At 37.7% G+C, this 21,487-nt stretch overlaps 2 protein-coding genes across 5 annotated transcripts in view; one reads left to right on the forward strand and one right to left on the reverse strand.

Moving 5' to 3' along the window:
• Window positions 1-20,140, forward strand: part of arhgap24 (Rho GTPase activating protein 24) — a 134,177-nt gene extending 114,037 nt beyond the window's left edge. For 3 of the 4 annotated variants that reach the window (XM_077194156.1, XM_077194157.1, XM_077194155.1), the window contains 7 exons: window positions 6,245-6,367; window positions 11,694-11,901; window positions 13,810-13,942; window positions 15,711-15,784; window positions 16,605-16,726; window positions 16,816-17,896; window positions 18,572-20,140. In XM_077194156.1, the coding sequence (XP_077050271.1) occupies window positions 6,245-6,367; window positions 11,694-11,901; window positions 13,810-13,942; window positions 15,711-15,784; window positions 16,605-16,726; window positions 16,816-17,896; window positions 18,572-18,815 (1,985 nt within the window). In that variant the 3' untranslated portion in view covers window positions 18,816-20,140. Of the gene's footprint in view, window positions 1-79; window positions 244-6,244; window positions 6,368-11,693; window positions 11,902-13,809; window positions 13,943-15,710; window positions 15,785-16,604; window positions 16,727-16,815; window positions 17,897-18,571 lie in introns of those variants that run through there. The other variant, XM_077194158.1, reaches the window with a different exon arrangement.
• The window catches only part of mapk10 (mitogen-activated protein kinase 10), a 112,851-nt gene continuing 106,559 nt past the window's right edge, over window positions 15,196-21,487 (reverse strand). Inside the window, exon 16 of the transcript XR_013186940.1 lies at window positions 15,196-15,382. The gene's annotated coding sequence lies outside the window, so the exon portion shown is untranslated. The remainder of the gene's footprint in view (window positions 15,383-21,487) is intronic.

Consider the following 21,487-nt stretch of genomic DNA (forward strand, 5'->3'; position numbering starts at 1 on the left):
TCAAATATCAGTCTGTATGACGTCACGCAGCTCTAAACGCCAAACAAACAGCATAGTGGCAGCGAGCGCGTGAGGGGAGGGACTGACAGCGCTGGTAATCCTATTGTGTCTCGCGCAGCCGGTGCGCGAGGTGCTGGTGTGTGGAGCAGTGCGCGCGGCCGTTTGGAACATAAGTGGGATTTATTTCTGCAGTACTTTGAGTCCATACGTATGTAACAACTACCCGCACCTGGAAGCCTAAGGGTTAGTATGTATACTGAGGCGTTATTTTATAGCTATGGCTTGTGGGGTGGTTTCATTTTGAAGCGCGCAAAATCCTTTACTCTGTAAATGTTGCGTGTGTGATGTTACAGAGAGTGTAAACAAGACTGGATTTATGTACTGAAATCGCAAACGTGGGCATTTGCATGTTAAATATACATAAGGGGGAATCCAATAAAACGCGTTTGTTCTTGCGTTTAAAAAATAGACGTAACGCAAGTCACTCGAGACGGGTTTTAAAAGTTGAACTATTTTAATACTCTGCCGCATGTTGCATGCACTGCGAAAGTAATGTTAAACAAATTGATTTTTTGTTTTTTGAGAATGGATTTGACCTCATTCCTAAAATAAAACAAGTAATATTTGTATCAGTTTAACAATATTTTACTGTGAAAGTGAAATGTATGAATCGCCTCATTATTTATGACGAAAATGCCATTCCAATAATTACATTTATTTAGGTTTTAATTAAAAAGTTAGTTCCTTTTTGTTATTAGTTTGCATTATGTTAAGTTATATGACACTTGTGTTATTAGTTCATATTTACTGTAGTAAAGTTGTGTCATGTGGTGATTGTGTTTTTGTGGGTAACAATGTGCTCTATTTTTATAGTATTATTGACCACAGTTGCTGGAAGCACCAATTTGGTGAACTTGAAGTCACCATTTGGCTTTCCACATGTTTCATTATAAGCACAATTTACAGTAAGAAACGGATTTTATTAGCTCAGATAGGCTTGTATATTAACATTACATGATGAATTGACATATAGTTTAAAACTGTGAAATATAGAGCAAACTATTTATCTAAATAATGAAATGGTTGGTCATTAATAGTGAGTACTTATTCCATACACTGTGCAATAGAGGGTTAAAATGCGAAACTATCTTAAAAATGCAACACTTGTCTGCCTGTCTGATTCATATATACATAAATCAACCATTAAAAGTAATCATATGCAATGCAAGAATGCATCCTGAGGGTTTAGATTATAAGGGTGCTGTTATGTCTCCAGATGTATTATGACATTATCTTTACAGATGTTAAAACTGAAGCACTTTTGTTTGTCTTTCTGGGATGTTTAAGGGTTTGCGCACGTGATGGATTGTTTCATATGCGAGAATTCCATAGGAGCAGCACATGCAGATAAACATTCAGAGCACAAGAGGAATGTGTGTCTACAGATCATTCTTATGTTGTTTATCTCACACACACACATACACATTATGCACTAATGGTCCATGCCTATACATTACACTATGTAAACCTTCTCTATAGTACTTAAACACACTGTCAAAAAGCTCTCTATATAAAAATATATTGCTTTATGTGGTGTATGTTTACTCAAGTGTTATGTCCGTGTATGAATTCCCAGTTAATGGTGCCAATAAACATCATAACCTTGGCATTTGCATATTAGTTGGTGGCATTAAGTATCCAAAAGGAACTTAGACTATATCCTCAAAACGATGTGCTTTGCAAGTATAACTCGTACTATAATTAATTTCTCAACTGCATATGTGCTTTTCGATGTGTAAGCAATGCGTCTGGAAAAACAGGCACACCAAAAAGTATGCAATGATGCATTTCAGCAGCGTAATGATGTTATTTTAAATGTAATTAGCTCACCCATTTGCATATTAGCCTTATTTATTGAAGATCGCTGGAGTAGATCTGTCAGCGGAGACATCGTGCTTGGCACATTATGGTTCGCTAACTGGCTCAGCCTTGCCCTGGTCATGAAGATGGGTGATTGTTGAACGCTCAGCGGGCACAAAGGGCTCTCGTTAGCCTCCTGAGTGTGTGAACTGGCACCGGGATCAATGGCAGCGGGCTTGTGAAAAGCTGGTTCATTATGAACCCTTGAGAATTGTCACTCACCCGCTGCGAAATATAGAGGAGCCGAAAGATGGACGGCGATCTCAGATCTTTAAAGCTACTGTTTACAAAGGGGTGCTGATCCTAGAACAGCTTTTATGGGTGGCCTCTATGGATCTATACTCATGGGAAAAGCTAGTTTAAAGAGGCACATTAAGGTTAATGTACAGCCAGGTGATGGAGGGGAGGGGAGAGAGCGTATGGGTCATAGATCGTTGAGTTCATTTGGAGAGGTAGGTAATCTATTAGAGTATCTGTAGGTAGTAAGACTGGGGTCATGGGTCTCTGGAGTGAACTAAAGTGCTGATTAGAGCTGGGTAAAATGGTTGAAGAAAGAATCATGGGGTAGTTGAAGCAGTGCTGATGTTTGTTATGAGGAAATGCAGTATAGTTAGGCTAATAGGCTGGTGGTATTTGTTGTCATGCCATTAGTTTGGTACATTGGTTCCATTTAAGACTCTGTTCTAGATTAGAGAGTATAATTTTTTGAATGGCTTCCAGCCCTTTGAACCAATCCAAATGCTTTTTTTGTTTTTGTTTTTTGTCATTGTACCTGTATCATTTTTTTTCATTGTTTACCAATTAAAGCGATGCAGTGAAAGTGAATGGGGATGGAAGCTGTTGATTTCCCAAAAATATCAACAAAAGCACTATAAAAATAGTTCAGACTAGCTTTATGGTGTAATACAAGTCTTCATAAGCCATATGATTATGAACTACACTATACTGTACAAAAGTTTGGAGTCAGTAAGATTTTTTGTTTTAAATAAATTAATACTATTATTGAGCAAGAATGCAATAAATGTATAATGTCTTCTATTTCAAATACATTCTGTTATTTTGAACTTTCTGTACATCAAAGAATCCTGGAAAACATTGATAATAGTAAGAAATGTTTCTTGTTTACCAAATGAGCATATCAATTTCTGAAGGATCATGTGACACTGTAGACTGGAGTAATGATGCTGAAAATTCAGCTTTGCGTGGTATTGGAAAAAGTGTGACGCAAAATATATTAAAATAGAAAATAGTTATTTTAAATTGTAATATAAGACTATTTCAAAGGGCTTGATGAACTTAGCAGACTTCCTTCAAAACCATTAAAAAAAATCTTGCCAAAAAAAATTGGAGCTAAAATTCAGGTCTTTAGTTTATAATCATGCCCTCTCTATTCTCTAACCATTGAATTGGAGAAATTGATCTATTTTTAAATGTCCAATGGTTTTAATGAACCCACATTTGGTGTGAAATGTAATTTCAGATCCCTTTCTGTCGCAGTGACGGCTCACCAGTGTCTGTCCTTTCATTTCTAGATCTTTGGCCTCACTGATAAAGCGGCCATGCATTGTGCATTGCAGCTGAGAGGAATGAGCTGGCTAGCACTTCTATGTATTCTTTCTCTCTTGGATGAAACAGGTGTCGTGTTAATTGGGGAAGAGACCTTGTTTACTGCTAGATAGACTCATTTACGATTCATTTAGCCTCATCTTGGTCCTCAGACGGTCTGTTCAGGCCTCTTGTGTGAGTGTGCATGTGGTATATGTGCTCAAGTGGTAGGAAGATGAGACCGCAGCAGATGGTGTGTAAACTGTGTTCTAGCCGGACCCCTGTCGAGTCTGCCCTTTGTTGCACACATGCATTCCTATGTGAGTGGGTCGGTGCATATGCCATGATACTTTAGTCTTGGCTTAGGTTGCCGTTTTCTTACTCTGCATTCATCTGCTGCTTCAGGCGGTGGGCTGCTGCTCAGCATTCCAGCTTTTGTCTCCATTTCCATTTGCGAAACAGGTGTGGATGCCAAAACACTAGAGCAAGTTTACGAAATGTAAATGAGACTTTTAAGATTTTTCTTTGAATGGCTTTGTGTTGTTTTAGTAAATGAAAATGTATCTTAATAGGTGACATGTTTGGTAAAACGACTATGTCATAATGAAAGTCATTTACATGTCAAATAAGTTTTTAAAGGTAGTTGGAAAATTGCCATGAAAAAAGTAATATGTTCCAATTTTGGTGCAATAAAATTTGACTAAACTATAAAATACTTTAAAGGAAAAAAAAACAGAATATTGCCTGACCATGCTTGTTTCTTCTGAAAACCTGATGAGTTTGCTTGAATGTTTTTTAGTTAAATACTCCATTGCCATGTCACTTAGGTAAATCTTTAAGATAAAGATAAAATTGGCAGAGTTTGTAAATCGAACCCCCTGTTTGGTTACCCAAATGAATTAAAGCAGTCGTTTTACATACATAAAACTAACGCAAATATGACAAGCAAAAACAAATCTGACAAAAATAGGCCACAACACTCTCGGTTGTGCACGAAAGCTATTTCCGAAGGATCAATCGCTCCGTTTCCAGGGGTGCTGTGCAGAAGGCAATGGAAACACCACTGTCATTGTTCCTTCTGTGATGTACATCTGCTTTACTTCTCGACAGTCTATAAATACATTTTTAATGGTCGCCAAACTGATCTTGTTGCAGATTAAAATCGATAATCCAGACAGCTGCGACTCCCCGGAGAACTACACAAATGTATGCAATGAATAATTTAGTCTTTCACTCAAATCATATCTCCATTAACTCTTAAAAATCTCCCTCAGTACATGGATCGGACATGTCATGCTTTTAAAGACTGGTAATCATCTCTCTCCATATGGATGAGGGACAAAATAAGATGTATCCGTATTGATCAGATTTTCTCTTGCTTTTTCTTTCTGTGAATCTCTATCTATCTATCTATCATCTAAAATTGATTCAAGTCAAGTCACATTTATTTATATAGCGCTTTTTACAATACAGATAGTTTCAAAGCAGCTTTACGGAAATAACAGGAAAATAATGCGAAAAGGTTTGTTTCCAGAAGAAAATAGCTTCACAGTTCAGCTTACTGTGAGTAAGTTCAGTTATGTTTCATTTTTGTTATAAAAAAGTTATTAATTTAGTCGCTCTGGAGAAAACCATGATGTCATCATCCAGCTCAGTTCAGTTCTCATATAATGGTGTCAATGCAGGCAGATCAATATTATTGTTGAAAATTAAATTAAATGTTAAATTTAATGTCCCCAACTTTAGCAAGCCAAGCCAATGGCAACAAAGGTGGAAAAGGCGACAGTGGAAAGGAACCAAAACTCCATCAGGTGGCAGAATGGAGAAAAAAGTTATACTTTGTTAAATTAAAGGTGCTCTAAGCGATGTCACGCGTTTTTTTAGGCCAAAACATTATTTGTCACATACATCAAACATCTCCTCACTATCCGCTAGCTGCCTGTCCCCTGAACACACTGTAAAAAAAACACGGTCTTTCCAGACACCCCAGGCTCCAAAAACGGCAACAAAAATAAACTGAGCTAACTCGCACCACAAAACATAACAAACTGTTCCAGCCAATAACCGACAAGAAGGATTTGTGGGGTTAGTGAACGGATGAGGAGGAGGTCTAGCTAGCCTCCGTTTAGTTTGACAATACTTTGAACGTCAACAATAAGTGACGTCACACAACATCGCTTAGAGCACCTTTAAGTCTATTTCTTTAGGTTAAAAATGCTACATTTCTATATTACAGCAGCAAAAGTCTTATTTTTAACACTTCCTCTATCAAAGTTCTCATATTAATTCTGTGGGCCGGCTCAAACGGCCCAAGCATGCTGTTCTCAAATACAAGACAAGACACCTCGTTCCCCAGCAGACTAAACATGTGACATCACCTCACATCCACCGAGACAAACCCATGCTCAAAAGTCTCAGGCTCAGCTCCCTTTCACAGATGTCAACACACCTGTACATTTGTAATGGCTTTGAGTCAGGGGTTAATGACAGATCACAGAAGTGTCAGTGAGGTTTAGTACACAAAGGCATGTTCTGCCTCTCATCTTTCATGACGGAGACCTAATTGGTTGTTGTTTGGTTTGTTGAAAGGAAAGTTTTGGGGGCTGAATTTGAAGGAAGCGAATGAGATCTTGCAATTGAAATTGTGTATATGAATGATTTTTGCTATATTTTCAAATTTTATGTCAAATTGTATTTATTTTTTTATTTAAATGTGAAAAAAATGTTAACATCTCAAATCAACAAACATCTGACCATTATTTCAATTTTCTCTCTTTAGGGGGCGACAGGGAGCGAATGACATCCAACCATGAGACGTACCTTCTTATGGCCAGCACACAGAATGACATGGAGGATTGGGTGAAGACCATCCGAAGGGTGATATGGGCTCCGTTTGGAGGAGGTGAGCTTCTGCAACCAGTTTGTCAGAATAAATCAGAGTTGGTTAATCTATCTAAAACTCTAAAACTATCTAATCTAAAACTTTGCTTTACTTACACAGCTCAGCTTTGCTATACTGTATATTATACTACTGTATCTGCTGGTTTCACAGACAAGGCTTAAGTCTAGTCCCAGACTAAAATGCATGTTTGAGCTGTTTTAACTGAAAGCAACTTGCACTGATATATCTTAAAAGATGTCAGACCCATTGTTTTGTCTCAAGATTCACACCAGTAATGTTTTTTTCTAAGGCATGGTTATAAAAGCTACTTATATGCTCTAATTGAACTAAGGCATAGTATAATAAAAGGGCTAAAAATAGAAAGGCCTAATATAATATAGGGTCTAAAATATGCAAATAAATCCCCAGTAGAATCACGCATCGAGCAACATGCAGTAGATTAAATCAGCGTTATGAATAAATCAGTTGGGTGAATGAATCAATGACATACTCATTTATTTGTTTGTTTGATTGTATATTTAAAATTATATAAGTTTTGCTTTAGATAAAATTAAGTCCTTACATCCATTTGGATTTTTGCATTGCATTTTTTGCTTTTTTAATTACAACTTTAAATATTGTAATGCAAAACATATAAAAAATATTATAATTTTTTTTATTGTAAAGTATTTAGACATGTTTATATATATATATATATATATATATATATATATATATATATATATATATATATTTATATATTATTATTTTTTGCTTTAATACATAAATGTTGCAGTGTTTTAAAGAACCTAAATTAAAATGTCCTCATTCATTCATTTTGACTTTTATTCTATTTTAATTCTGTCAATATCTAAAACTCTATTGAACTTGTTTAAATTATTACGTTTAAGCAGTGGTTTGGAGTAGAAACAATTATATCATTAGAAGCTTTATGATTTGCTGTAGTTTTTACTCAAGTTTTATCTCTGGGTCAAAGTTGGAACAGGTTGCATATATTTAAAGACTCAATATAGATTTCATTTATACAAAAAATGCCATTAGATCTTTGAGAGTTGTCCGTTTAATTGACTCTTGATGTGAGTGGTGTAACCACTATTGGGTTAACCATGTCTCTCTGTGAGCGCTGTAATGAGTGATCTTGATCGTTGCTGTGTGGGTGTGTTTAAATGTGTGCTATTTTTTCAATCTCACATACAGCAACAACATCATTAGACTGCCCACTTTCCAATTTCGGCTTAAAAGGTTTGTTCACCAGCCTGCAAGAATGGCTCATCTGTCTGAATGATCCCACTCTGTGTGGGCAGAAATGTGACCCGGCCTCAGTTTTGAGGGTACCAAGCCAGACTGACCAGACACACTGACAGCATTGAACTTGGAGAGGCATGTTGTGGATTTTACAACTTGTCCTACATGATGTCCTACATTTTTTCATATAAAAAACAGTGTTTCATAAATCATTTGTTTAATTACTCAAAGTTCATTTATTTGTAATACCTAGGGGCCAGCACAGTGCTTTTGTGTTTTTGTGTCTGTTTTGTAATCTCTTTAATCTCCCAGTTTGTTTTAAGCTATATGTCTATGTGAACTCAATTGGGTTCACTGGACTTTGACAAATGTGCATTCTGTGTACAGAGCCATTCAAATCTCATAGCCAAAATAATTAAGATTCCTTAGGAATGCGTTTAGTGTTTACATTTGTAGTTGTGAAAGTGACATTCCCTCCCAAAGTCAGTTGATTTACCTGATAGGTCAAAGGTCACTGAGTCAAACCGTGTACAATATCCCACTGTAGGGTTTCACGACCACCCAGTTGCAGTGCGTGTGTTCTTGTCTCATCTCCTAGACCTTTGACATCTCCGTCTCAGATTTGATTTGAGCATGTGTGTGCAGCTGCAACAAGTTGATAATTCATTAGATCGCAGTCGTTTTTTATAATCATTATCAGATGTAATTAGATTTTGACTTGTTAAATGTTTTTTGGCTTCTGCAGTGTGATTACCCTTCTGTCAAAGACTTTGTCGACTTTCAGAGGTGACATTTAAGTGTATTTGTAGTTAATGGAGTATTGACTCTCTGAGGATGACACTTCCAGTGGGATTCAAGAGAGATCACATATTAGTTAAAAGTTTACTTTGACTAAACAAGGAACTTTGCCAACCTACTTGTGACCTATTAGACCGATAATGCAAGCTGTATATATTACAAAAATGCCAAACTATCACCTTATCAGAACATCCAGTGTCAAGTCCCCCTGTAGTCAATCATTTTATCCCTTTAAAACTAATATTTGATCACCAAAATTACATATTTAAAAAGTTTTTTCCTTGAAAAAAGAAAAACTCTTCATGCCTTAAAATTTCATGCCTTAAAATTGAGCAATGTGGTTAGTGTTAACTAAAATTAAAACTATTAATCATGTTCAGTAACTGAAATAAAGCTGAAATAAAATATTACAAATATTAAAATTTGAAGAAGAAGCTACAGTATGTATGACTATTAAAATAACCTTATAGCAAAAGGCAGAAGCACATAAAAATACTAAAAGTTAAAATAAAATGAAAAGGAAAGTCATTATTTTCTCATAATCTCCTCCTACCATTTTACATTAAAGATGAATTTGTTAAATTAAAAACATCTAGAGCTTATTTAAATGCTCATTTTACTGTACTCGTTATAGTGTTTGAGATGTTAATCCTGCCCTTAAGTCTGAGAAAGAGAATATTCATTCAAAATGCATGTTTTTATTCTTCATTCAGGAAGATCAAAGAAGCAGTCTGTCTGTGTTTAATCTTTTCCGCCAATGAACTGGAAGACCTTCTAGGCTGAGAGTGATTTGCCCACAGCCATTGTGGAGCTTTGTGCGAAGCACCGTTGTTCAAACGTCTACCAAAAAACACGGCGTTGTGAACAGCAGGAATGAGGGCAGAAGGCTGGGAACAGCCACAACAGACGATTACACAGCTAAGAGCTTAGCAACTTTCTTTTTAAACACTAACCTATAAGGGGTGGAGTGGAGGGGGATTGTTTTGGCCCTGTCGTACTCGAGTACAGGTCAGGTCTGAGCTTTGGATGGATGGAGTGGTTCGTCTCCTCCCCTTTGAATCCAAACCTCCTTAAAGGAGGGAAAGCACTCCACTTCCAGACATACTGGAGAAGGGAACAGTTAAAATACAAGGAATAGCTTACGGCAATCTGACCAATCTGTGGACGAAAAGGAGACAAGATGAGACGAAGAGAGGGGATTAGAGGAGTGGAGACCAAAGATACTGCAAGAGAAGAGCTAGAAGGTTGTGAAACCGTAACGAGGGATAAAAAGAGATGAGAAAAGACCATCAACAAAAAAAAAAAGAAGAGACACCCTCAAAGGAATGAGATGAGACAGGAAGACCTAAAAGGTGCAAGAGCGTAATGAGAGGAGAAGATAGTTTGCAGGAAGAGCCGGTCTGCCAGCTGCTCATATTTGATTTTCTGTAGGATAAGAGTCGCAGAGCAGCACAAAGAGCCCTGTGTGTGTGGATACATGAGGTCAGCAGAAAAGCCCTGGACAGCTTGAAGATGGCATGAAGTTGAATGTGTGAATGTGTTTGCAGAGTGCTGATAATTGCCTATTGCTATTGTGAAGTCAAAGTCAACTTGACAAAAGACAACTTAACCCAAATGTGATATTAAAGCCCTGAGCCGAGGATTCACAAACAGAGTGCTTACAGGAGATCCAGTCATGAGAAACCAAGGTGAAAGCCAGGAGAACTCACCGAAGGGAGAGAAAATCCATCAGGAGATTACCTTTGGCTGGAAGCACAAGTCTGATTCATCAAACTCTTTTCATGGGAAACTAGAAACTTGTGCAAGAGCTTCTGCATAAATCATTAAGAGTGGAAGCCAAGTGAATGTCTACATTAAGTTTATTTCCTTCTGTTCCTACTGTGTTTTAGGCAGATCACTATCTTACACCTGTGTCTTCACCATAATAGCAGACATTGCTTGTCTAGAGATGCATCGTAGGAAATTTCGGAATTTCAGAAAGGATCTATGTAGTAAAAGGAACTATACATAGCAAGTCCTTTTTCTGTCAGCATTGAGTTCCAGTTGCGGTCCAAGTGTGGATATTCTCAGAGGTACAATGTTCCCAAAGCTTTTTCCCAAGATTTTGGTTGAAGGAGACTCTAAAAGTACTAGCCGGGACTTAACGTTTTTGATGATATTATTGTGCCATTGTGTTTTTGTACGGATATAGTGTGACTGCAGGCCACGTCAGACTTAATTTTGAAGATGCTCGGAGGAAGACAGTTCGAATGCACTTTCTTGCATCCTTTATTTTACTATAGTTTCATGCACAGAAGTGTCTTCCGTAAAATTAAAAGTTGCTTCAGCTTCAAACATGGTGAGTCAGACATTCTTTGGAATGTGAAAAAGCAAAGAAAATGTGAAACATTGTTTCGTCTTTTTTCCCCCTCCATCAGCTCAGTCAGGAAAGGGAAGTAAATCCCTTCCTGTCTTCTAGGTTTAGTTGAATTTGTACCATCTTGTACCCTCGTCTGAGTCCGGAGACCCGGAAAGCGCCACCGATCCAAAGCTTCCAGGAAGTCTGGCCTAATCCCCGCTCATATGCATGCCACATGTGATTCACGCTTGTTTTCAGCCTGACTGATGCAGACAAAAGAACAGGACAGGAGAGGAAGAGTGCGATTTTCTTCTCAGAGGGCATGGCAAGAAAGAATAGCTTAAATCAGGGTTCTTTAGCAGCTCTCTCCTCACTGCTATGGGGCTTTTTTGTCTCTGATACAGAAGTACAGGGATCAGTCTATATATTTCCACTCGAGTTAAAATTCATTTTTAGCGCTCTAAGAGATCTATCAAATAGCTCAAGACTTATTTTCCATAATAATATTACAATAGCACACTAACTTAAAATATTAAAATTTATTTAGGCCTGTAAATTCAAAGCATTATTATGGAAAAACAAATAAAGATTCGAAATAATTAAATATTAAATAAAAAAACTGCAGAGCATAAATTTCTTTTAATTGAAACTTTGCAACGTCTTTAATAATGCTAATTTTGATGTCTAAATATGGATTTATGAGAATCATTTGATTAATGGGCATATGTAAATAATTTGATTATTGAATCTATATAAAGTTATATATATATATATATATATATATATATATATGTATATGTATATGTGTGTGTGTGCGTGTGTGTGTGTATTAACAAAGAAAAAAATCAGTAGGGGTGTGTCAAGGTTACAGTGTAAAATCAGCAGAATTTTCCTAAATGTTAGCTTGTGTTTCCGAATTTTCCTTTATGTTGGCTTGTGTTTCAGGAATCTTTGGTCAGAAGTTGGAAGAGACAGTTCGATACGAACGACGTTATGGCAATAAAATGGCTCCCATGCTGGTGGAGCAGTGCGTGGACTTCATCCGCTGCTGGGGTCTACGAGAGGAAGGGCTCTTCCGTTTGCCTGGACAAGCCAACCTCGTCAAAGAGCTTCAGGATGCTTTCGACTGTGGAGAGAAGCCATCTTTCGACTGGTACTTGCTCTAAATACACTTACAGTCTCTGTATGAATTATTTCAAAAGGTGGTTTTCACAGCGATGCCATAAAGAACCATTTTTGGTCCCCCAAAGAACCTTCCAGTGATCATTTCTTAAAATACTTGGACTTAAAAGACTTGGACTTATTTTTTTTCCACTATGGAAATCTAGAAGTGAGGAGAAGGGGTGGTGGAGGGGTGCTGCTAAACATTCAATGAATTGAGGTGAGACTGCTGAGAATTTTTATCACGTATCATTGGTTGCTGAGTGCTCTCCACTCGTGTTAATTATCTGCGCGTGGTCCTCCCTAACTTTGTTAATAAGACATCATTTTGTGGAATTGAAAGGTTCCATGGATATCAAAGGTTCTTCAGAACCCCAGATGCAAATAAAGAACCTTTATTTTTAAGAGTTTATGACACTGAAGTCTGGGGTATGGGTAAAAATTCAGCTTTCAAAACCATAAAGACATTAAAAAAAAAAAAAAATCTTACCAACCCCAAACTTGTGTACAGTGGTGTTTAACTTGAATGCAGTTAAACATTCAGATATGCTTTGGATAAGCATATCTGCTTAATGCATACATGGTATGGTGGCATGCAACATCTTGCTCTTTTCAAATACCATAGCATTTAAATAATGCCTGAACTGAGTCCTAATTAAATGCATTACGAAAGATGTTAGTTTACTCTGGCTCCAGTGACAAATCAAAGTGAAAAGACACAGTTGACAGCTCTGTTTAGAGCCTATGAAGCTTGTTCAACATACTTTCACTTCATAATAAAACCCATTAGCCTGCCAACTTTTTGCTTGATCAAATTGATTTGCTGTCTTCTCAGATGTCTGGCATTACAATTAAGCAAAACCTAAATCTGGAATATTTATCCACACAAATTTGCATTTATGAATTTTCACCTTTTTAACAACACCAGGTTTTTATTTAGTCTTTTTTTCCCTTTATATGATGTTCCCCAAATAACCTATTTTCCATTTAGTATAGATGTTTATCCATTATAAGACTGAAAGTGCAGTATTCTGTCCATTTTAATGGAATGTCTCCTCATTACATTACATTAAAATGTAGACGTGGACACTTTCTTTTTCGGGAAGAGCTTCCTCTGTACTTCCATGATACCAAATGATGCAGATAACACCAGCAGCTGTTTCCAGTTGATTTACAGTCTGTGATTTTAGCGATGGCTGTCAGAGCTCCACACAGGAAGAGACACCAGGAATAACACACTGCATATTTAACACCGTTCATATTTAGATCTTGTTGGTGTCTGAAGCAAAGGTGATAATTATAAAGGGTCATTGCTCAGAAAATACATTTGGCGGTTACATTATACATGTGCCGGCTATTCCTGTACAGCCCACCCAGGAAGTGACAATAAACCCAGCATGTTACAGCATCACCACAAGCCCAGGTCCTCTACGGGGCTGTTACAGGGCTGATCAGTGATGGGCTAGTACTTGCTATGATTTAGTACCAGCTTCCTGTTACTCATCATTAGATACACTGGGATACTGACACAGGGATGTCCACATGGCCCACAATCTCTCTATAGGGTGTGTTCACACTTGTAGTTCAGTTCTCTTGGTTCTTTTGGTCCGGACCAAAAAAAGAAAATGATACATTTTTAACACCGAACCTAAAGATACAAAACAAAACAAGTTAATTTGTAAGCAAACCGAGATCCACATTTTCATGGGTCTGGATGAACCACATTATTAGAGCCATTGCACCAAAGTTTATTTTAATGGAAGTCTGAACACCCTTAAAGTGTCCTACACTGTTTTACATGCTTTATCTCTTCTTTAATGTTTAAAACACATGGATGCTTCTAGCTTTTCATTGGTCACATTAACATTAACAAGTCTACACTTTCCATCTTTCTCTGCAGTAACACAGACGTTCACACCGTGGCATCCTTGTTGAAGCTGTATTTGAGAGAGCTGCCTGAGCCGGTCATCCCGTTCTGTAAATATGAAGAGTTTCTGGCCTGCACCAAACTCCTCAGCAAAGACCAGGATGAAGTGAGTCACCTCATAACACATTTAATAAAAAAATGAAGGCATGAATGGTTGACCATCACATTGCAAGCATGCGACTCCGTTGTACTTACTTATCGGCGGTAACATACCTCAAAAACTACTCAAAATTTTTGATTAATGAGTGTCATTAATGATGCAGGTTGCCAGATACTATATATGCTACGTTTTTTTTATATATTGTTGAAAGAAGTTTCTTGATCACTAAGGTTGCATTTATTTGATCAAAAATAGTGAAGAGTTATTTTGTGAAATATTATTACATTTTAAAATAATTTATGTCATTTATTTCTGTGATGCAAAGCTGAATTGTCAGCATCATTACTCCAGTCTTCAGTGTCTCATGTTCTTTCAGAAATCATTCTAATATGCTGATTTGCTGCAAGAATCATTTTTAATTATTATCACGAATACAGTATTTTAAAAAAACCAAAATTTTTGCAGAAATCGTTTTTCAGGATTCTTAGATGAAGAAAACAAGAAAGTTCAAAAGAACATAATTTAGGCCTAGTTAAAATAATCTTTTGTAATATTGTCACTTTTGATCAGTTTATGCATCCTTGCTAAATAAAAGTTTTAATTTCTTGGGGAAAAAAACAACAAAAACTACTAACAGTTTAACTTTCTCAGCAAGTGTACATCAAATTGTTGGAAACATTGAGAATACAATGTGTGAATGCATTGTGTTATGAATTTCATTTAGCCACATTTTGGACACATGTATATTTCACTCCTTATTGTTTAAATATGGATTTTTTTGTTTGTCTTGCTTGTTGTTATACTATTCGATCAACTTAGGTAAATTAAAATGAGGCAAATTAGGCCTAAACTAAGGGAGTTGTTTGTCATTTAGTGTTTTACAACACTTGGTTTAACAGACTGAATAAAAGTAAAGGAATGTTTCTTTTTCATAATGCATCTACTGTAGACTCAAGATATTGTTGACCACTTTGGTGCCATTCCACTTGCTATTTCTCATTTCTGTTTGAGTTTGGTTCCCACCAGCAGGCTGAGAGAATGGCATATGACTCATCACATTATTCGTCTGCAGTCGTCTTTCATCTTGCATACATCCATTCCTTATTTTTGCTGAGCCTGAAGAAGAACGGGTCGACCCTGAGGAATGGAAACAGCCTCATTCTGACTTTAATGTTCAACTTTTACCTTGCGTAAATCACCAGTGTGTCCAGCCAGAGGCTTTTCAGGATAGAATCAAAGTGCACAATGGGGTTTTGCAAGATTGAATTTAATTTACTGGCCCAAGGTTTTGAACGAGATTCGTACCTGTGAGAATCCCTCGAGTACGGCACAAACAAAGAATCGTGGTACGATGCCAAATGAAGCTGAAGGCTGTACTGGATCGAGTTGTTTTTGAGAAATAGCTTTCTCATGTGGTGCAACAAAGTCATTTTCATCAGAGAGAGCCTGCAGGGAAAAGACATATCAAACATGATAAAAACAGATCTGGGATGAAGCGCATCATTAAATCTAGACAGTCATCAATTGTTAAACTCATTGACCCATGCCTAGACGAATAGAGTAGTTATTACAAAATAAATTGCAATATGAAAATTTAAAGTCAATTAGGAAGAGTTTTAAAAGTAATGGGAGAGGTTAAAATGTCTTTTGATTTAGTAAGGCTTTAAATTATGTATATTAGGCCAGATCTTTTCAAATTGAATTACAGAAGTCGGTTCAAACAAATGCATATATTTCCTTTTGTATATATATCTTTTTTTTTTTTTTTATACAGGGAATGAAGCAATTAAAAGGGCAAGTAGAAGGTCTACCTCTGGTGAACTACAATCTGCTTAAATACATATGCAAGTAAGTGACTTGTTTTATTTTATTCCTTTGTGGCTCATCACATTATGCATTAATGTTGTGAATTTTTCAGGTTACATGATCCTGCATGTTACATTGTTACACCTATATATGGCTATATGGTAACTCTCTTTATAAGTGAATTATAAAAACATTTACTTAACAGTAACAGTCTTAGAGTGAATCGGTGAATTAACTCACTCAACGGCAAAAAATAAAGGAGCAACAGCACTCTTGCTTGTTATATATTATATTATATTATATTATATTTTATTTTAAGGAGCCCTATGACATATATATTTCTGACCACGTATTAAGAATTTGTTCCTTGTTTTAGTAAATCATGGCCATGTTGTACAGTACAGTTTTTACTGACCTGAAACAAAGGAACAAATTATTACAATGTGGCCACGATTAAGTAAAATGAGGAAATGGATTATTAACTTGTGGACACAATGTATATATTTTTTCCACGTCATGTGCTGGGTTCCGTATAAAATATAATCTTTTTTTGTTTTTGTTTGCCACGATCAAGTTCCATCCAATAAACCAACCAATAAACCAACCAACAAATAAGTAAATATTACTACATATTTTTAAATGGTGTAAAAAAAATATATATATATATATATATATATATATATGCCTTGATATAAAATTTGAGTCATACTACTCTCCACTTCATTTTCAGTTACTCTTACATTTTTATGTATTTACATATTTATTTAATTTTATTTATGTCTTCTGTTACACATTCAGATTTGTACATTCAGTTGCAGAAATCACAGTTGTAAAGTTAAGACCCTTCTTTCTTGGGATTTAGGTTTTTGGATGAAGTTCAGTCTTACTCAGGTGTGAATAAAATGAGCGTACAAAATCTGGCTACGGTCTTTGGGCCAAATATTCTGAGGCCAAAGGTTGAGGACCCGGTAACTATAATGGAAGGTAGGTCTTTTTGTCCTTATCTCTCACTGCAGACAGCTCTAAATCATGATTATTTTAGTGTTTGAGCAATCTGTTTGTCATGTGTTCAGGCACAGTACTGGTCCAGCAGTTGATGGCCGTTCTGATTGGCCGGCATGATGTTCTTTTCCCACCCGAAGAGGACCATACTTGCACCCTGGAACTGGTTAATAATAACAACAATGAGACAGAGAAAACGGCAAAGCTACAAAACGGTCAGCTACAAAACAAAGAGAACAATAACACCAGTGGGGTGCGACAATGCACCTGGGACGCACCCGAATCACCCACCCGGGCTCCTCTGGACAATGGCTCTCCCCGCTCGGGCAGCCCACGTAATGGTTTTACCGGACAGCGATTCGAGGTGACCCGCAGTCCGCCACTGGCGGTAAAAAAGAACCCGGCTTTCAGCAAAGGCAGTGGGATTGTCACTAACGGATCGTTCAGCTCGTCGTCATCGTCCTCATGTGACGCCAATCAGGAAAAAAGTCAGACCCTACCTAATGTCGGCACCCTGCATGCCCGTCGGACGGGTGCGATAAAGGGCTCGGGCACTAAAATGGGGGTCCAGAATGGTGTCGTTCGAATGGGCATATCCAGCACTGATGTGACGATGGGGACTTTGAATGGGCGGAATGGACTCTGGGTGCCCAATGGTCACGTTACAATGCGTGAGGTTAAAAGTCGAGACGCCGAGCACCAGCAGAACCGCCTGTCCACATACGACAACGTCCACATCCATCAGCAGCAGACGACACAGCCCAGTCTGAGCAGCAGCTGTGAGGACAAACAGAGCGTGGATAGCGCCACATGGTCCACCTCGTCTTGCGAGATCTCCCTACCGGAAAACTCAACCTCCTGCCGCTCCTCTACGACCACGTGCCCAGAGCAAGACTTCTTTGGCAACAACTTCGAGGACCCTTTGTTGGAAGGGCCAGTACAGGAGGACAACAGACTGGTGGCGGACGACAAGGAGCAGCGAACCAGTATTGGAGGAGGTCGGGGGAGCAGAGGAACCAGCAGCAGCGATAACAGCGAAACCTTTGCCATCACAAATGGACCAACCAACCACAGCGCACTACACAGCCTGGTGGCCAGCCTCAAACAGGAAATGCTCAAGCAGAAGAATGAGTACGAAGCCAGGATCAAGAGGTGAGAGCCATGTTTAACCATAAAAGTAACTTTTGAATTAAAACTAATGGTACCAGGCTAATATTTGCCTTTGTCCTTGTCTTTGGTAGGAGAGTACACAAATAAGAGATGTTTTTTACAGTTTTAACCAAATTGAAAATGTATAGAAAACAAATGAAAATCTGATTTCATTTTTCACCCCTGGTTGTTTCCAACTTGCATGCCTCTCTTTCTTTTGTGGATCAGTGTCAGTGATAAGAGATGCTGCAACAAATCAGTTTCCGTCTACTAAATTTTTCATGTGATCTATTGAAGAAAACACCACAAAAATGGGAAAACACCAATAATCACCAAAAAACAAAACAAAACACTATATATATATATATATATATATGTATATATATATATATATATTATATGTATATATATATATATATATATATATATATATACATATACATATACATATAACTTAAGTTCTCTTGGATGGAAATATAGCTGATCTGATGTCAAGCCTGATGTGATGCGTCTAGATGCAGCATATTTGGATGCTTTTATATATTATATTTTTGGATCTTTTTGGAGATAAAAAAAAACTGTGCTTCATGATATAATTAACTTTCACCTTAATAAACCTTTGAAGTGTTTTATTAAACTATCACAGTACTAATAGTGTATTTGCCATCTTCTCTGTAGTCTGGAGCATCGGAATCTAGAGTTGGAGACAGTGATGGCGAATCTACATGAAGAGTTGGACCAAGAGAAGAAGAAATACACCATGGTGGAGATCAAGCTGAGGAACGCAGAGCGAGCCAAGGACGATGCAGAAAAGAGAAACGAAATGTTGCAGAAAGAGATGGAGCAGTTCTTCTCCACCTTCGGAGACCTGACCGCAGAACCGCGACGGCCCGACAGAGCCAACACCATCTGGATCCAATGAGTCTTTTCATCCACGCTTGTGTTGAGGACAGTCTATTATTAACATTACACTGTGTGGGCTGTTCTCAGACAGAACGTGACTAAATCAACCTTCACGGCATCTCCTCAGCCGCTGTCACCTGTCCGTTCGATTCAGAGGTTTCGACATGGCTGAGCGAAGCCCACTGAGACAAATTTTCAGAGCTCATTGCGGACCAGTTGTGAGATTGCTGTTGGATTGAATTCATAAAGAAAGATGATGGGATGATGCAGCTTGGCTAAGGTGAAAGATGTCATGATGAAACCTAAAGAAGGGGATATGACAGAAAATGAGTGTCAAACAGAAAGAACTGGATTCTGACTCTAAATAATGACAGAAAACCTTTGCTCTGAAAGCAAACGCTAAGATGAACTCTTGGCTGTTACAGTTGAATGTGAGAAAACGAATACATTTTGAGAACGAACTCTGAGTCTTAGATGATGGGAATCTCCTGTAGGACGACAGAACCAGGAATGTTACTCGTATTTCTTCTTGTGATCCAACCAAACGTGTCCTTGAGCTGTCGTGTATCCTGTTGTGTATATAAAGGCCAAACTATGTTAACAATTCCACGGTGAAAAACAAATGTCTGTATAAATGCAAATTAAAGTTATGTTTGATGTACGTACTGATATTTAAACAGAATTCTCATGTGTTAAAATGTATGTATACATTTTATATCAAGGCTTTTCCATGCACTTACTGTAAGCATACAAGTTGCTGTTGTTTTCAGTATGGTACGAATATGAGATGTGGCAAAGATTTTGAATATCATTCAGTCCTTCCTGTTGTTTTTTTGCATAAACTCACCACCGGAAATAAACCTTTTCTTCATCAGTATTAATAAAAATTTAAGCATAAATCTAACAATTTAGGGAGGTACTTTTGGCCAGTGGTGCAAAAAAATAATTATTTTTAATTTATTATTTTAATGTATTTTTATTTGGAAAAGACAAAAATACTGATGGAGAACATGCTTTTTTTTTTGCAGTGCATCCTGATATGACCAAAACCAAGTAGACAAGGGAACCTGTAAATACTGGTGAAAACAGGGCAAAAGCTCAGCCTGTCTTTGTCATTTGTGCCTGTCGCACATCATTTGCTTTCAGCGGTGCTAGACGAGAGGAAGTCTGTTGAGATGAAGACTAAAGACTTAACGATTCAAACCCGATGGGGTTTGTTCATCTCTCGGACCACGTGTCTGTGCGTTTGGGGTCATTTGCCTTGTCACAGCTGTCCATGCTTCTACTGTAGCTTGATGCATTCAGTGAAATGCAATGAAATTAAATTATGTGACCTCATTTAAACTGTTTTAAATTGTCTGGTGTTATTGTATCAGTCGCTGGGCCCGACCACACATGAAATCTGTGGGTGGTCTGATGTGTACAACCACAAAATGAACATTATGAATCAATACTGTAACATCCCAAACAAATTCTGGACATTGACTATGAAAAATCAATATCCCTTATAGTGAAAAATTGTGATTTGCTTTGAAATGTCCAATTGTTATAATTCTTAAATGCAACATAAAACACACAGAATGACGCAGAATGCAAAAAAATCATGGGGATATTGACCAGATCTTGTTGTTCTTACGCTGGGTGGGCTTTCAACTTTTTTCCCAATTTACAGTGTAAATGTGCATGTATTTGCTGGTGTTGATGTTCAATTAGGCTGAACATTTCTCAGCACAGTGTTGCAATCTCTCACTAAAAGATGCAAAAATAATTTCGGACAACATTTACTCAACCCATAGAACTCAGAAGTAGAACGAAAGCATCAAAAGTGTGTTCCATTCGATTATATTCCAAGTCATTATTTACCAACATTTCTATTTTTTTGTTTTCATCTTTTCAACTTCATTTAATTACCAAAAAAATATTTTACTAATTACAGTTAATGATAACAACATTGGTTTGGAATGAAAAGAGAACAATTGTTCTTTGTTTGGTGTTCTTATTAAAGGTATGTGCAAAATTCAGGAACCCTTTTTATTAGCGACCCCGGTGGCCGTTAAGTGAACTGCAATAAGAAACGTATTGCTCGCGCTCGTGCAGACGTAACGTACAAGAGACTAGGGTGGCCATACGTCCGGATTTTAAGCCCCCTGTCCGACGTCCGGCGCAGCCTCAAGCCCGCATATTGATAGCGGCTCCCTGATGCCCGTAAATTAGTTAAAATCTCCTGGAAATGAATCTATAGCTTGCGAGCTCCAAACCGTGTAGCGCGCGCACGACAGAGAGGGAGAGAGCGAGAGACCTTGCGTTTGTGTGCAAATGTGCGTGTGTGTGCCTCATGAAGCACATGTATGTAAACAACTTTTTTTTTAAAGGGGAGGAGCTGTTCGATATGTCTTCATGTTTCAGTGTAAATTATGTCAACACATTGAATAAGGATGTGCGTTTCAAGACACTTAAGTAAGTGGGCCATTAACTATACAGACCTGTACGCTGCCCCGGTGCACTCTGGGGATTAAAATCCTTCATCCTTCAAACATCCATCCTTAGGGTCTGCTTGAATTTAAAGATCCCATAATGTATTTCACCCTGAACCTATTAGAAGACACACCAGGGGTCCTGCGGTCTCCATCCTCACACCAGCAGCACATAGAGGGAGTCCGGCTCACACATGCACTCCGCACATTTCTTCAC

Source organism: Siphateles boraxobius, unplaced genomic scaffold (genome assembly GCF_051911475.1).
Source record: "Siphateles boraxobius isolate OS27281-9 unplaced genomic scaffold, OSU_SipBor_1 11, whole genome shotgun sequence".
In the NCBI taxonomy this organism is placed as follows: Eukaryota; Metazoa; Chordata; class Actinopteri; order Cypriniformes; family Leuciscidae; genus Siphateles; species Siphateles boraxobius.